At 45.6% G+C, this 16672-nt stretch overlaps 1 protein-coding gene across 1 annotated transcript in view; it reads left to right on the forward strand.

The window, feature by feature from the left end:
- The window catches only part of LOC308586613 (uncharacterized protein C1orf21), a 180374-nt gene extending 163958 nt beyond the window's left edge, over positions 1-16416 (forward strand). Inside the window, exon 6 of the mRNA XM_081193359.1 lies at positions 16231-16416. Within this exon, the coding sequence (XP_081049485.1) occupies positions 16231-16266 (36 nt within the window). The 3' untranslated portion in view covers positions 16267-16416. The remainder of the gene's footprint in view (positions 1-16230) is intronic.
- The last annotated feature ends 256 nt before the right edge of the window (positions 16417-16672 follow it).

Raw genomic sequence — 16672 nt, forward strand, 5'->3', positions numbered from 1 at the left:
CGCAGTGACGCGCCTTTCCAGCGAAGCCCGAGGAGGAACAGAAGGGTCTCCTTCTGTTCCTTCTCCAGCTTCGCTGAAGGGCGCTGTGCCTTCTCCCTCTCTGCGCAGCGCCTCTCCTGTGAAGGAGAGGCGCTGAGCAGAGAGAGAGAGAGAGAGAGAGAAGGCACACCGCCCCTTCAGCGACGCGCCTGTCATGCGAAGCCGGAGGAGGAACAGAAGGGTCTCCTTCTGTTCCTTCTCCAGCTTCGCTGATGGGCGCTGCACCTTCTCCCTCTCTGCGCAGCACCTCTCCTGTGAAGGAGAGGCGCTGAGCAGAGAGAGAGAGAGAGAAGGCGCAGCGCCCTTCAGCCGCGCACCTGTCATGCGAAGCCGGAGGGGACACAGAAGGGTCTCCTGTTCCTTCTCCTGCTTCGCAGCGACGCGCCTTTCCAGCGAAGCCGGAGGAGGAATAGAAGGGTCTCCTTCTGTTCCTTCTCCAGCTTCGCTGAAGGGCGCTGCGCCTTCTCCCTCTCTGCGCAGAGAGAGAAGGCGCAGCGCCCCTTCAGCGACGCGCCTGTCCTGGCTTCTGCTTTAGCCCTGCGCAGCCTCTTCGGGCAGGGGGAACCTTCATCCCGCTGCCCTGAAGAGGCTTGGCGCGGTTATCCCAGAAGCCAGAACAGCCACAAGGTATCCCAGAAGCCAGATCCCTCTTGCTGTTCTGGCTTCTGGGGTTCAGAATAAGTTTTTCTTGTTTTCCGCTTCCCAAAACTAGGTGCGCCCTATGGACCGGTGCGCCCTATGGAGTGAAAAATACGGTAATTGTTGCACTAACCGGACAAATTAAGAAACTGACATTCAAGAACCAGGAACTTGAGAAAGCAGTACAGAATCTCTCAAAAAAAATCATTGAAGCTTGAGGAAGGGGTTAAAAAACCACAAAATCATTGTAAGGAATTAAGGAAGCAAGAAAAAATTAAGGAAGAAAGTGGGGAACAAAGAGAGATACAGGAAGCAATTCTAGATTCGGTAGCAATCCTGGAATTCCAGCAAAGACAGATGACCTTACGTTTTAGAGGGATACCGGTGGAGCAGAATGAGAACATAACAGAGAAATTGATAAGGGAATTGACAAAGTGATTAGAGCTTGAGGAAGAAGATATAATTTGTGTGGTTGATAAAAAATTTAAGGCAAAGGCAAACAAATGGCCAGGTGATTGTTTAGTGTGTTTTAACTCTTAGCTCTCAGGGATAGAATATTACAAACAAACTTTTAAAAAAGACTCATTATTGAGGAGAAAAATATAATTATCTTGAGAGGTCCCAAGTAAAGAAAAAACAAAATTATAAATTTCTGATAGGTAAAGGTAAAGGTAAAGGTACCCCTGACAGTTAAGTGCAGTCGCAAACGACTTTGGGTTGTGGCGCTCATCTCACTCTACAGGCCAAGGGAGCCAGCGTTTGTCTGCTTTCGCAGACAGTTTTTCTGGGTCACGTGGCCAACATGACTAAGCCGCTTCTGGCGAAACCAGAGCAGCACATGGAAATGCTGTTTACCTTCCTGCTGGAGAGGTACCTGTTTATCTACTTGCACTGCGTGCTTTCACACTGTTAGGTTGGCAGGAGCTGGGACCAAACAATGGGAGCTTGCCCTGTCGTGGGGCCTCGAACCGCGACCTTCCAATCAGCAAAAACAAGTGGCACAGTGATTTAAACCACAGTGCCTACATTTATGATAGACCCACTCAAAAAGAAAAAACATCCCATATAGGTGGGAGTTCTCAGAGGGAATCACTTTCACATGTAAAGAGAAAAGATGGAGATTCAAGTCAGTGGAAAAAGCAGAAATATTTGTGAGAAGTTACAGAAAGAATTTAGGAATAAAAGGGCAGTTGACTGGGGAGGAGGGAGATGAGGAACTGGAGGAAACTAGAGAGAATAACCAGGAAGAAGAAGAGAACAACAACCAGGAAGAAGACCAAGAGTAACACCTTTAGGGCAACACACTATGTTTTCTTTATTTTCTTTGTCTTTACTTTTTATCGTAGTATTTAAGTTGAAAGAAAGAATGGACTTAGGAATAACAACATGGAATGTGAATGGTTTGAAGAATAAATTAAAAAGTAATAGAGTGGGACATATTTTAATGAAACACAAATTGGACATAATATGCCTCCAAGGGACACATGTATCCAGGAAACATAGGAGGGTGTTGACTAATAAGAAGTTAGGAACAGAATTCATCTCCTCAGACAAGTGTAAGAAAAGAGGGGTGGTTATTTATGTAAAACCTAGATTAGAACCAAAGATGCTTTTTAAAGATGAAGAGGGAAGGATTGTAATAATTCAAGTAATGGAACAAGGAGAGAAATTGGTGGTGATAGGAATATACACACCAAACGATAATAAAGCAGAATTCTACCAAAAAAAAAAAAAAATGGAGGAAAAAATGCTAGAGTATATGGAGGAAAAAATAATCCTTTTAGGAGATTTTAATGGAGTTTTCTCCTTAGAAAATGATAGAACACAAAGAAGTGTACCGTATTTTTCGCCCTATAAGACGCACTTTTCCCCCTCCAAAAATGAAGGGGAAATGTGGGTGCGTCTTATGGGGTGAATGCAGGCTTTCGCTGAAGCCTGGAGAGCAAGAGCGGTAGGTGCGCACCGACCCCTCTCGCTCTCCAGGCTTCGCGGACCTCTCCCCAAGCAGCGGGAATGCTCCCGCTGCTTGGGGAGAGTTGCCGGCATCCCGAAGCCTGCGCGCGCTGATCCCAGCGCCTGCAGGCTTAGCGGATCTCTCCGCAAGCAGCGGGAACGTTCCCGCTGCTTGGGGAGAGTTGCAGGCATCCCGAAGCCTGCCCGCGCTGATCCCAGCGCCTGCAGGCTTCGCGGATCTCTCCACAAGCAGCGGGAACGTTCCCGCTGCTTGGGGAGAGTTGCAGGCATCCCGAAGCCTGCCCGCGCTGATCCCAGCGCCTGCAGGCTTCGCGGATCTCTCCGCAAGTAGCGGGAACGTTCCCGCTGCTTGGGGAGAGTTGCAGGCATCCCGAAGCCTGCCCGCGCTGATCCCAGCGCCTGCAGGCTTCGCGGATCTCTCCGCAAGCAGCGGGAACGGTCCCGCTGCTTGGGGAGAGTTGCAGGCATCCCGAAGCCTGCCCGCGCTGATCCCAGCACGTGCAGGCTTCGCGGATCTCTCCGCAAGCAGCGGGAACCACCGCTGGGCTCCCACGGCTTGCAGAGAGCTGCCTGTTTGCGGGCCGGGGTCGGGGGGAGCTCGGGCTGCCCCAGCCCCGCGCCTGGGGGGGAAATAATTTTTTTCCTTTATTTCCCCCCCAAAAAACTAGGTGCGTCTTATGGGCCGGAGCGTCTTATGGGGCGCAAAATACGGTAGATAATAAAACAGGGAAATTACCACAATCACTCTTCCATTTAATAGAAACCTTCAAGTTGGATGCTTGGAGAAGTAAACATCCAAGGGAGGTCACTTATTTTTCGGAGCCAAATCAGTCAGCCAGTAGCCTAGAATGGACTTTGGATCACAAAAGATTTAACATTAAGAGTAGTAAAAATAGAAATCCAACCAAAGTTGCTATCAGATCATATCCCAGTGTTTTTATCTCTGAAGGAAAAAGAAAGAGGACATCGTAGATGGAGGCTAAATGAAGCATTATTTAACAATGAAGAAATAATAATAAAAGCTAAGAAATCTTTAAAAGAATACTTTGAATTTAATCTGAATAAGGGAACTGACATCAAGATAATATGGAAGGCAGGAAAAGCGGTAATGAGAAGTTTCTTCATGCAGTAGAACGGGATCCAGAGAAAACGGAAAGAAAAAGAAACAATGGAAATATTAGGTAAAGCTAAAGGGACCCCTGACCATTAGGTCCAGTCATGGCCAACTCTGGGGTTGCGGCGCTCATCTCGCTTTATTGGCCGAGGGAGCCGGCGTACAGCTTCCGGATCATGGGGCCAGCAGGACTAAGCCACTTCTGGTGAACCAGAGCAGCGCACAGAAACGCCGTTTACCTTCCCGCCAGAGCGGTACTGTGGCGTTTGCCTCCTAGGATTTGTCAAGGAAAGGGTTAAAATGGGGGTGATGTGATTGGCCAGTGAGAATGCAAGGGGGGAATAGACGTTAGAGGGGAGGTTTTGAAAAAGACAGTTGAGGTTTGGGAGTTGAGGCTTGGGTGTTGGAGAAGGAAGAGGGTGGAATAGGCAGTGGGTTGGTTGAGTTGTATTGTGAGAAAGTGAGAGGAATTGTTAGGGAGTTAGATAGATAGTTGGGAATAATTCAGTTTGAAGTTGTTAGGAACTAAGGTTAGGAAACTGACAAGAGAAAAATAAACCGAAACCATATGCTTATTCCTGCACTTAAAAATAAACTTAATTATTTGTTTATGTTAACTGTCTGGACTCTGTGTGTCCCCGTGAGAAGCGGGGTGGTGGCAGCGAAGAAAGCAACCGCAGTGGTGGCACGGGGTCAATAGACCGTGAAATGTCCGGGGGCCCTGTGTGATCGCCACAGGTACCTATTTATCTACTTGAACTTTGGCATGCTTTCGAACTGCTAGGTTGGCAGGAGCAGGGACCGAGCAACGGGAGCTCACCCCATCGCGGGGATTTGAACCGCCGACCTTCTGATCGGCACGCCCTTGGCTCTGTCGTTTAACCCACAGCGCCACCCACGTCCCTAATGGAAATATTAGAGGAGATTAAACAGAATGAAAAAGAATTAGCAAAGAATCCAAAAAATGAGAAGCTAAATCAAAATATTAAAATGCTGCAAGTACAACTATCAATGATTTTGAATCAAGAAATAGAATCAAAGATAAAAATGTTAAAACAAAAAAACTTTGAATTGGCAAATAAACCTGGAAAGCTGTTGGCTTGGCAATTAAGGAAGAAAGAAAGCGAAAAGCTGCTAAACAGATTGATTGTGGATAGTAAAACAATTGAGGACCCAAAAAAGAGAAGTAATAGTTTCTTAGACTATTGTAGAGAAGTCCAAGAAAAACAAGAAAGAATAGATGAGTTTTTGAACCAGAATAAATTATGGAAGATTACAAATGAAGAGACAACCCAATTGAATGCCCCAATTAGTATGATGGAAATTCAACAAGCCATCAAAAGGATGAAAGTAGGAAAGACTCCAGGGCCAGATGGATTACCGGCCAAATACTATTAAAAAATTAGAAGATCTACTGTCACTACCATATAAAGAGTAGTGAGCAACATCTTAAATACAGGGAAACTACCAGCATCATTTGTTCCCCTAAGGGAACAGATCCAACATCAGTTAAGAATTACCGACCTATATCTCTCCTTAATAAGGATTACAAAATATTCGCAGACATACTAGCAAATAGATTGAAATGCATATTAAAAGATTATATCCATGAGGATCAAGCAGGATTTTCCCCAGGGCACCACATGAAAAATAATATAAGATATGTGATAGATACTCTAGAGCAGGCATGTCCAAAGTCCAGCCTGATGCCTGGCTTAAAATGCCCCCCCCACCCAATTTTGAAAAATTGCTGTGTTGCGGCCCCCGGGCGCCTGCCTGCTGCTCTGCTTGAAGGAAGGTTAGAGGGAGGCGGGCCGGGCTGTGATTGGTGCATCTCTGGTGGCGGCTCTGCATGATTGGTCGTGGGATTCGCAGCCAGAACAACAAGAGGGATCGCTGTGCAGCAAAAGCAGCAATCCCTTTTGCTGTTCTGGCTTCTGGGATAGCTGCACAGCCTGCATTCACCCCATAAGACGCACACATGTTCCCCCTTACTTTTTAGGAGGGAAAAAGTGAGTCTTATAGAGCAAAAAATACGGTATTTTGGATTATCACTTTCATTGGCATTAAAATACTGCCACACTGTGGCTGCAGCTGGGAATAAGGAATATGAATATAGCAGGGCTTGTGTGCTGCAAGTCTATGACTAATTGGATGTAATTATAAGATGTTTACAGTGTGTATGAATAGAAACATTTATAAATTGTAATTGAGTTGCTTTTGCAATACCCATTTAGACTGCACAAGGGTAGGGAAGCAGACACAAATTACATTTTTGTGTTCAATAGTGTATTTCCTATGAGACCCAGTCTAAAAATCATACCAGAGCTCAGATTAGATTGCCTGTGGGTGCAGTGCGGGGACACACACTGTATTGACTCCACATCTTGTGTCGTGTGATAAGGTTTCGTGTTTTTAAAACACCTTTTTGACATGGAAAAGGTAACAAATGTGTTAATAGTCAATTATGTACGTACCCTTTAAAAAAAATTTGAAGAAATGGTGAGACTTGAGTACCAAGAAAAGAACTAAGTATTTTTCTTTCTTTTTTGCAAATAATTTTTATTAATTTTCTAATACAAATTTATATAAGTTTTAACATCCAATTTTCACCAACTTTTTCTTTTGAACTTCCATCAGCATGTCTCACAACTCTCCGTAGTATCACCTTTTCTCACATTTCACAATTTAATATTGCACTATAACATTCCTTACCCTATCATATTATTTATACACTATTTCTACCATTACTTCTCACAAACTTTCTTGAAAGCTTACAAACGTTAACTGTTCATCACAAATATGTTTAATATATTCTGTAAATTTATTCCAGTCCTCAGTGAATCTCTGATCTCGTCTAGCCCGAATCCTCCCTGTTAATTTGTCCATTTCTGCGTATTCCATCAGTTTCATTCTCCATTCTTCAATCGTAGGCAATTCTTCTTGCTTTCACTTCTGGGCCATCAGAATTCTAGCTGCTGTTACTGCATAAAAAAATATTTTCTCATCCTTCTTTTTAATCCTAACATTCCTAGTAAAAATGCTTCTGGCTTCTTAGCAAAATGTATATTTCAACATTTTCTTTAACTCATTATAAATCATTTCCCAGAAGGGTTTTACTTTTTTACATTCCCACCACATATGATAAAATGTTCCTTCTTTTTCCTTACATTTCCAACATTTATTACTCATTTTATACATCTTACCAAGTTTTACCGGTGTTACGTACCATCTATATATCATTTTCATAACATTTTCTTTTATTGTAGTACATGCAGTAAACTTCATTCCTTCCTTCCTCAACTTTATCCAATCATCAAATTGAATATTATGTCCAAAATCTTTGGCCCAGTGTATCATAGCTGATTTAACCTCTTCATCCTTTGTATACCACTCTAATAATAGTTTGTACATTTTGGATAAAATTTTAACCTCATTATTCAATATTTCTTGTAGAAACCTAGATTCCTTTTCAGAAAAACCTCTTTCCAATAGCTCTTTTTTAAACATTTCATTCAACTGAAAATAATGCAACCAATCATTCACACATACTTTCACTTCTTCATATGGTTTCAACTTCCATTTATTTCCTTCTTTACTTATTAAATTTCCATATGTTATCCATTTCCCTGTCATATTGATATTTTTAACACTCATTACTTCCAGTGGCGATACCCAGTATGGAGTTTTGGGCTCCAGTAGGTTTTTGTACCTACTCCATACCTCAATACCTCATCCCCTGATGATGTGGTTTTCAAAACCTTTATGTACTCTTTTTTTATCATGCCATAAATATGCGTGTCACCCGAATCTATTATCATAACCTTCTAAATCCAACAATTCTGTATGTTCTAACTTCATCCATTCTTTCAACCAACAAATACATGATGCCTCATAGTATAATCTTAAATCTGGCAGAGCGAAGCCTCCTCTATCTCTTGCATCTATTAATATCTTAAATTTAATTCTCGGCTTCTTCCCCTGCCAAATGTATCTTGATATTATTCTTTGCCATTCTTTATATATTGCCACTCCCTTAATTATTGGAATTGTTTGGAATAGAAACAACATTTTCGGTAACACGCTCATCTTCATCGTTGCAATTCTTCCCCAAAATGATAATTTCATTCTCCCACACACCTCCAGATCTCTCTTAATCTTATTCCATATTGGTACATAATTATTCTGAAATAGATCAATACTCCTGGGGGTTAATATAATTCCTAAATATTTCACTTTCTTAACCACCTCGATCTCTGTCTGTTGTTGTATTTTTTCAGTTGTGTCATAATCAATATTCTTTACAATTATCTTAGTTTTTTTCTTATTTAACTTAAAACCAGCCACCTGTCCAAATTGTTCTATCTCATCCAGCACCTCTTTAACACTTTTTATGGGATCTTCTATCGTTATGGGACATGGGTGGCATTGTGGGTAAAAGCCTCAGCGCCTAGGACTTGCCGATCGAAAGGTCGGCGGTTCGAATCCCTGCGGCGGGGTGCGCTCCTGTCGTTCGGTCCCAGCACCTGCCAACCTAGCAGTTTGAAAGCACCCCCGGGTGCAAGTAGATAAATAGGGACTGCTTACCAGCGGGACGGTAAACGGTGTTCTGTGTGCTGCGCTGGCTCGCCAGATGCAGCTTGTCACGCTGGCCACGTGACCCAGAAATGTCTGCGGACAGCGCTGGCTCCCAGCTTCTAGAGTGAGATGAGCGCACAACCCAAGAGTCTGGCAAGACTGGCCCATATGGGCAGGGGTACCTTTACCTTTACCTATCGTTATAACCAAGTCATCGGCAAATGCTTTTACTTTATATTCATTACATCCAACTGTCACACCTTTTATACCTTCGTTATTTCTTACTGATCTTAGGAAGACTTCTAGGAAGAACTAAGTATTTTTCATTGTGTGGGTAGGTGATGAATTCAGGAATGTATGAAGATGCCCAACACAAATCCACATCTTTGGTCCATCTAGCCTGATATTGGTGGTGGTGGTGGCAGCCAACAACTCTCCAAGGCACCTGGAGCCTTCTGCTTGGGTACCACACAGCTATGGACCCTTCTTGACGGGTTGGCATTACGTTGCTTTGCAACTATTTACACCAATTACCACAGAACCAATATTGCTGCTCCATCATCCCTCAGCTGCCTCCTGAGGATGGGGTCCTGGCCTTTAAGCCAGCCAATCCTGGGCAGAACTGCAGGGTGTTAAGAACAGCAGTGTGCACAGGTTGGAACTTTCTAGATCTCTGACAGGAATGGAAGGCATTCCTTCCATTCAACAGACAGAATTCTGGCTATTTGCTAAGCAAAGAGGAAACTGTCTTTCCATAAACTGCTTTCCTAGCCACTGTGGAGAAGACATGGAGACAGAGAACCTTGTTGGTTAATTCCATGGCTACTTCTTTTTCAGAGTTTTTAATTCCATCTTCTTTCATGTGCATGTTTGAGGCCTTTTCACTAGTGTGGGTGGCCATGCCACTGTTACCTATCCCTTTATACATACCCTGTTAGATACTCCTAGCAGAACCCAGAGCAACATGGAGACCCCTGAAGGAGGATGAGAGTTCTCTGGGACAACACAAGGTGCAGCTCTGCTGCAAAGCCTTATTGCATGCAGAAGTTCCTGGGTGCAATTCTTGGCACAGCCAGACGGGGCCAGCAAAGACCAAAGGGTGCAGACATTGACAGAGCAGCCGTCGGAGTTGATATAGGACTGCTTCCTATGTTCCTCCAAACTCCAGCCGCCTTCCTAGCACCCAGCTCAGCTTGCTCCTGCCATTTCGCCCGTTTCCCGCAGTTTTATCTTACGTGGAACCATTCTGAAAATGCATTTTTTGTGTTTTAAAAAACATTTAATTTTCCATAAGGCTCACCATCGTCATCTAGTGTCACATTGTATATTGCACTTAAAACGTTTTATTTGCAGCTGCACAGCTGAGTCCTTAGTCCTCATAGAATCATAGAGTTGGAAGAGACCACAAGGGCCATCGAGTCCAACCCCCTGCCAAGCAGGAAACACCATCAGAGCACTCCTGACATATGGTTGTCAAGCCTCTGCTTAAAGACCTCCAAAGTAGGAGACTCCACCACACTCCTTGGCAGCAAATTCCACTGTCGAACAGCTCTTACTGTCAGGAAGTTCTTCCTAATGTTTAGGTGGAATCTTCTTTCTTGGAGTTTGGATCCATTGCTCCGTGTCCGCTTCTCTGGAGCAGCAGAAAACAACCTTTCTCCCTCCTCTATGTGACATCCTTTTATATATTTGAACATGGCTATCATATCACCCCTTAACCTCCTCTTCTCCAGGCTAAACATGCCCAGCTCCCTTAGCCGTTCCTCATAAGGCATCGTTTCCAGGCCTTTGACCATTTTGGTTGCCCTCCTCTGGACACGTTCCAGTTTGTCAGTGTCCTTCTTGAATTGTGGTGCCCAGAACTGGACACAGTACTCTAGGTGAGGTCTGACCAGAGCAGAATACAGTGGCACTATTACTTCCCTTGATCTAGATGCTATACTCCTATTGATGCAGCCCAGAATTGCATTGGCTTTTTTAGCTGCCGCGTCACACTGTTGGCTCATGTCAAGTTTGTGGTCAACCAAGACTCCTAGATCCTTTTCACATGTACTGTTCTCAAGCCAGGTGTCCCCCATCTTGTATTTGTGCCTCTCATTTCCCCCCCCCCCAAGTGCAATACTTTACATTTCTCCCTGTTAAAATTCATCTTGTTTGTTTTTGCCCAGTTCTCTAATTTGTCAAGGTCGTTTTGAAGTGTGATCCTGTCCTCTGGGGTGTTAGCCACCCCTCCCAGTTTGGTGTCATCTGCAAATTTGATCAGGATGCCCTTGAGTCCATCATCCAAGTCGTTGATAAAGATGTTGAATAAGACCGGGCCCAAGACAGAACCCTGTGGCACCCCACTAGTCACTCTTCTCCAGGATGAAGAGGAACCATTGATGAGCACCCTTTGGGTTCGGTCAGTCAGCCAGTTACAAATCCACTGAGTGGTAGCATAGTCAAGACCGCATTTTACCAGCTTCTTTACAAGAATATCAAGGGGCACCTTGTCAAATGCCTTGCTGAAATCAAGGTAGGCTACGTCCACTGCGTTCCCTTCATCTACCAGGCTTGTAATTCTGTCAAAAAACAAGATCAGGTTAGTCTGACATGACTTATTTTTCAGAAATCCATGCTGACTATTGGTAATCACAGCATTCCTTTCTAGGTGCTCACAGACTGTTTGCTTAATGATCTGCTCCAGAATCTTCCCTGGTATTGATGTCAGACTGACTGGGCGGTAATTATTTGGGTCCTCTCTTTTCCCCTTTTTGAAAATAGGGACAACATTTGCCCTCCTCCAGTCTGCCGGGACTTCGCCTGTTCTCCAGGAATTCTCAAAGATGACTGCCAGTGGTTCTGAGATCACATCTGCCAGTTCTTTTAATACTCTTGGATGCAGTTCATCTGGCCCTGGAGACTTGAATACATCTAAACTAGCCAAGTATTCTTGTACTATCTCCTTAGTTATTCTGGGCTGTGTTTCCTTTGCTGAATCATTTGCTCCAAATTCTTCAGGTCGGGCATTGTTTTCTTTATAGGGGAAGACTGAGGCAAAGACGGCATTGAGGAGTTCAGCCCTTTCTGTGTCCCCTGTTTGCATCTCACCATCTTCTCCTCTGAGTGACCCCACTGTTTCTTTGTTCTTCCTTTTGCTACGAACATACCCATAAAAGCCTTTTTTGTTGCTTTTAACCTCTCTAGCCAGCCTGAGTTCATTCTGTGCTTTAGCTTTTCTGACTTTGTGTCTACATGTGCTGGCTATTTGTTTGAATTCCTCTTTGGTGGTTTCCCCCCTTTTCCATTTTTTGTACACATCCTTTTTTAATCTTAACTCAGTTAAAAGTTCTTTAGATAGCCACCCTGGCTTCTTTAGGCACCTTCCATGTTTCCGTCTCATTGGTATTGCCTGACGTTGTGCTTTTACTATCTCCCTCTTAACAAACTCCCAGCCATCATGAACTCCCTGTCCTTTTAGTATTACTGTCCATGGGATCTCACCCAGCACTTCCCTAAGTTTTATGAAGTCAGCTTTCTTAAAGTCAAGAAATTGAGTCCTAGTATGCTTGGCTGCTCCTTTCCGCTGTATAGTAAACTTCAGAAGAGCATGATCACTCGCGCCTAATGATCCTTCCACTTCTACCCCACTAACCAGGTCATCAACATTGGTTAGGACCAGATCTAAAATGGCTGTTCCTCTTGTTGCTTCTCCCACTTTCTGGACAATGAAGTTGTCTGCAAGGCCAGTGAGGAATCTGTTTGACCTTATGCTCTTGGCTGAGTTTGACATCCAACAAATATTGTTCAACAATTGTTCAACAATGTCCTTGCAACTCTTCCAAGGACATGATGTTTGGTTTTTAAAATATTGTCCCACCTTTGGGGATTAGTAAAGAGTAGGATTGTGGGGGTCAGTTCCCAGCTTGTTCCCATTCAGTGGCAGGTTTTCCCAGGGAAAAGCAAATCCTCTCAGAGCCATGCCTGGAAAGCACGGGCCAAGCAAACCAGCGTGTCCGTGAGCCCAGTGGCTTCTAGCTGCATTGAAGAACCTTCTCCAGCAGACTGGACTTCCTTGCAGCCAGGTGGAAGCAGCACCTCTTCAGACATGGGGCTGGCCTGCTCCACATGTGTTTGTGTCTGTGTGTTTTAATAACTACAAATGTTTTTCTAAAGCGGGAGATATTATTTGCAGCTGACCAGGTAGATCTTATTGTTCTAGAAACCACCCCCACCCCCTGCATCTCCGTGGGCAGAGTACCTGCCTTGAATGCAGAAGGTCCTGAGTTCAATTCCCACTCCTTCCTGAAACCCTGCAGAATGGCTGCCTGTCATGTAGCCCAGCCTTTCTCTAACTTGGGTCTCCAGATGATGTTGGGACTGTGGGAGTGTGTGTGTGTGTGTGTGTGTGTGTGTGTGTGTGTACACACACACACACACACACACACACAATCTGTTTTATTTGATTTTCAAAAATATAAGCAAAGCATAAAACAGTACAAAATCCAGATATCAAGATTACTCTGAATCTCCTGACTTCCCTCCTTCCATGGGCCCTTTTGGTTCTATTTTCAACTGCATATCAGTACTTCTCCAATTTTTCAGCTTCCTAAGTTATCTATGGCGTGCTCTGGTCCAGGGGGTCACAAAGAGTCGGACACGACTAAACGACTAAACAACAACAACATTGTCTATATTTTCTGTTACAAGTGTATGGCGGTGGGGGCAGATGTTATAGGCGAAGGGGATCGAGATACGGATATGCTCGTACCCCTTCCAATCTGCGCCCTATCCCGAGAGACGAGGGTAGGGTGAGCAAGGATTACTCACCTCCTTCACTGGTGTTGTGCAATGCCAGGTCTATAGGCAACAAAACCGCTACCCTGCGAGATTTCTTTACCTCGCAGGGGGTCGACCTGGCTTGTGTGACGGAGACCTGGGTGTGCGAAGGGGTAACTGTTACCTTACGAGAGATGGCGCCCCCGGGTTTCTCCGTCCTCCACCAGTCACGGACTGTGGGCCGGGGGGAGGGGTGGCAGTATTAATCCGGGAAGATTGTTCTTTCAGGGCTCTACCATCGCCATCGATCCCCGGCATTGAATGTGTTGGCCTAGTGTGGGGCTCCGAGGAGAGCTTGGCTGTCTGGCTGGTGTACCGGCCACCTAGCGCACCAGCAGCCACCCTGTCAGGCCTGCTGGAGGCAGTGGCCGGCTGGGCCTTGGAGTTCCCTAACCTATTGGTATTGGGAGACTTCAACTTCCACGCTGATGCCACTCCCTCCTCACAGGCTCTGGACCTGGTGTCTTCCATGGCGACACTAGGGCTCTCCCAGTTTGTTTCGGGCCCCACACATCAAGCAGGCCACACGCTGGATTTGATCTTTGGCGCCGGTATAGATGTGATCATGTCTCCTTCGATGAAGGTGCCATGGTCTGATCACTACGCTCTGAAAGCCAGGATTGACTTTCCACCCCCACCCTGCTTAGGTGGCGAGCCGATTTGGGCTCGCCCGCAGAGGCTGATGGACCCTGATAGATTCCGTCAAGCCTTGCGGGACCTTGCTCCCCTTGGCGACTCATTGACTGAGCTTGTTGAGGGCTGGAATACCCAGCTCCTGGCAGCCATCGATGAGATCGCACCTAAGCGCCCTCTGCGACCCCGCAGAAACCGGGCTCCCTGGTTTACCGAGGAGCTTCGGAAAATGAAGCGGGACCTCAGACGGCTAGAGCGAGTATGGCGGGGTGCCCGTGACGGAGCCTCAAGAACATCTTATAGGGTTTTTATGAAAACCTATGAGATGGCAGTGAAGGCCGCTAAGAAGTCTTACTTCTCGGCCTCCATTGCATCCGCTAGCTCTCGCTCGGCGCAATTATTTAGTATAATTCGGTCTTTAATGTCCTTTGAAAGACAGCCAAATTTAAATAACAATCTGACACACAGCTGTGAGGCATTTGCGAGCTTTTTTGCAGAGAAGGTCCTGTTGCTCCGCCATGACCTCCCTGCCAATTTGGATACAATAAAGGAACTGGAGGCCCCTCGACTGTCCTCGGGTCCAGTATTGGACCACTTTGACCGGATATCTCCAGCCGATGTGGACAGATTCCTCCAAGCTGGGAAGCCCACCACCTGTCCTCTTAACCCGTGCCCGTCATGGCTGATTAGAGCGTGTCCAGACGAGGTGCGGGCCCCCCTGGGGGATATCATCAATTTGTCCCTTGGCACCGGGATATTCCCAGGGGAACTGAAGGAGGCGGTGGTGCGCCCGCTCTTAAAGAAAACATCATTAGATCCCTCAGATCTATCCAATTACCGCCCGGTCTCGAATCTTCCATTCCTGGGTAAGATGATTGAGAGAGCGGTTGCTGAACAGCTTGGTAGGTTTCTGGATGAAACATCTGCTTTGGATCCATTCCAGTCCGGCTTCCGCGCTAGTCATGGGACCGAGACGGCTCTGGCCGCCCTAACAGATGATCTCCGCAGGCAGCTGGATCGAGGCGGGTCGGGGCTGCTGATTCTTCTAGATCTGTCAGCAGCCTTTGACATGGTCGATCATGAACTCCTGGACCACCGCCTTGCCGACGTGGGGATCCAGGGCACAGTCCTTCAATGGCTGCGCTCGTTTCTCTCTGGTCGGGGACAGAGGGTGGCGCTTGGGGAGGAATTGTCATCGCGCCACTCCTTGGTGTGTGGAGTGCCTCAGGGTGCGATTCTCTCCCCGATGCTTTTTAACATCTTTATGCGCCCCCTCGCCCAGCTTGTCCGGAGTTTTGGGCTGGGTTGCCATCAGTATGCCAATGACACCCAACTCTATCTGTTGATGGATGGCCATCCTGACTCGGCCCCAGACACACTGACCAGATGTCTGGAAGCTGTGGCTGGATGGTTACGTGGGAGCCGGTTGAAGTTAAATCCTTTGAAGACAGAGGTCCTCTGGCTGGGACGGGATGATATGGGATCGAGGGGGCAACTCCCATCTCTTGCGGGGTGCAATTAGTGCCAGCACCGTCCGTTAAGAGTTTGGGTGTAATCTTCGATACCTCCCTCTCTATGGAGGCGCAGATTACAGCTATAACAAAGGCGGCATTTTTTCATCTCCGCCAAGCTAAGCAGTTGGCCCCTTATCTCTCTCGCCCTGACCTAGCCACTGTGATCCATGCGACGGTCACCTCCAGACTGGATTGTTGTAACTCGCTCTACGTGGGGCTGCCCTTGAGACTGACCCAGAAACTCCAGCTGGTACTATACCAGCTGCACTGGCTCCCGGTGGAGTACAGGATCAGGTTTAAGGTGCTGGTTTTAACCTTTAAAGCCCTATACGGCCTAGGACCCTCGTACCTACGGGACCGCCTCTCCTGGTATGCCCCACAGAGAAACCTACGGTCTGCAAATAATAACATCCTCAAGGTCCCAGGCCTCAGAGAGGTTAGGCTGGCCTCAACTAGAGCCAGGGCCTTCTCGGCTGCGGCTCCAATCTGGTGGAATGCTCTGTCACAAGAGACTAGGGCCCTGCGGGACCTGACATCTTTCCGCAGGGCCTGCAAGACAGAGTTGTTCCGCCAGGCCTTTGGTCAGGGCGCAGCCTGACTCCCTCCTCTGGCAACCTGCACAGAATTTTGCTTAATTGGTTGCCATCAATTTGATTTAATTAATTTTTATAATGAAATATTTTTAGATTGTGTGACTATTTGACTGTTTGATTATTTGATTGTTGTTAGCCGCCCTGAGCCCGGCTTCGGCTGGGGAGGGCGGGATATAAAAAATTATTATTATTATTATTATTATTATTATTATTATTATTATTATTATTTAAAATCCTGCTAATGTTTTGACCTGTTTACAGTGATTTTGTATATACATTATAAACACTTCTCATTCTTTTTAAAATTTCTTGTCTTCTTGATTCCCAGATAATTTTGCCATTTTGGCATAGTCCATCAGCTTGATTTGCCATTCTTCTCTGGACGGGACTGTCTCTTCCTTCCATCTCTGGGCTAGTAACATCCAGGTGGCTGTTGTAGCATACATGAACAATTTCCTCTGGTCCTTTGGGATTTGGTACCTATAATTCCTAATAAAAAGGCTTCTGGTTTTTTTAACAAGAGTTATTTTGAACATTTTTTTCATTTCATTATATATCATTTTCCATAATTTTTTAGTTATATTACAGGTCCACCACATACGATAAAAGGTACCTTCTTTTTCTTTACATTTCCAGCATATATTGGGTACTTGTTCTGTACATTTTTGCTAGTTTTACTGGGGTCAAATACCACTGGTACATCATTTTCATATAATTTCCTTTCAATAAAGAACATGCCGTAAATTTCAGAACTATTTTCCATAGCCTCT

This window comes from Podarcis bocagei, assembly GCF_964188305.1.
Source record: "Podarcis bocagei genome assembly, chromosome: 5".
NCBI classification, from domain to species: Eukaryota; Metazoa; Chordata; class Lepidosauria; order Squamata; family Lacertidae; genus Podarcis; species Podarcis bocagei.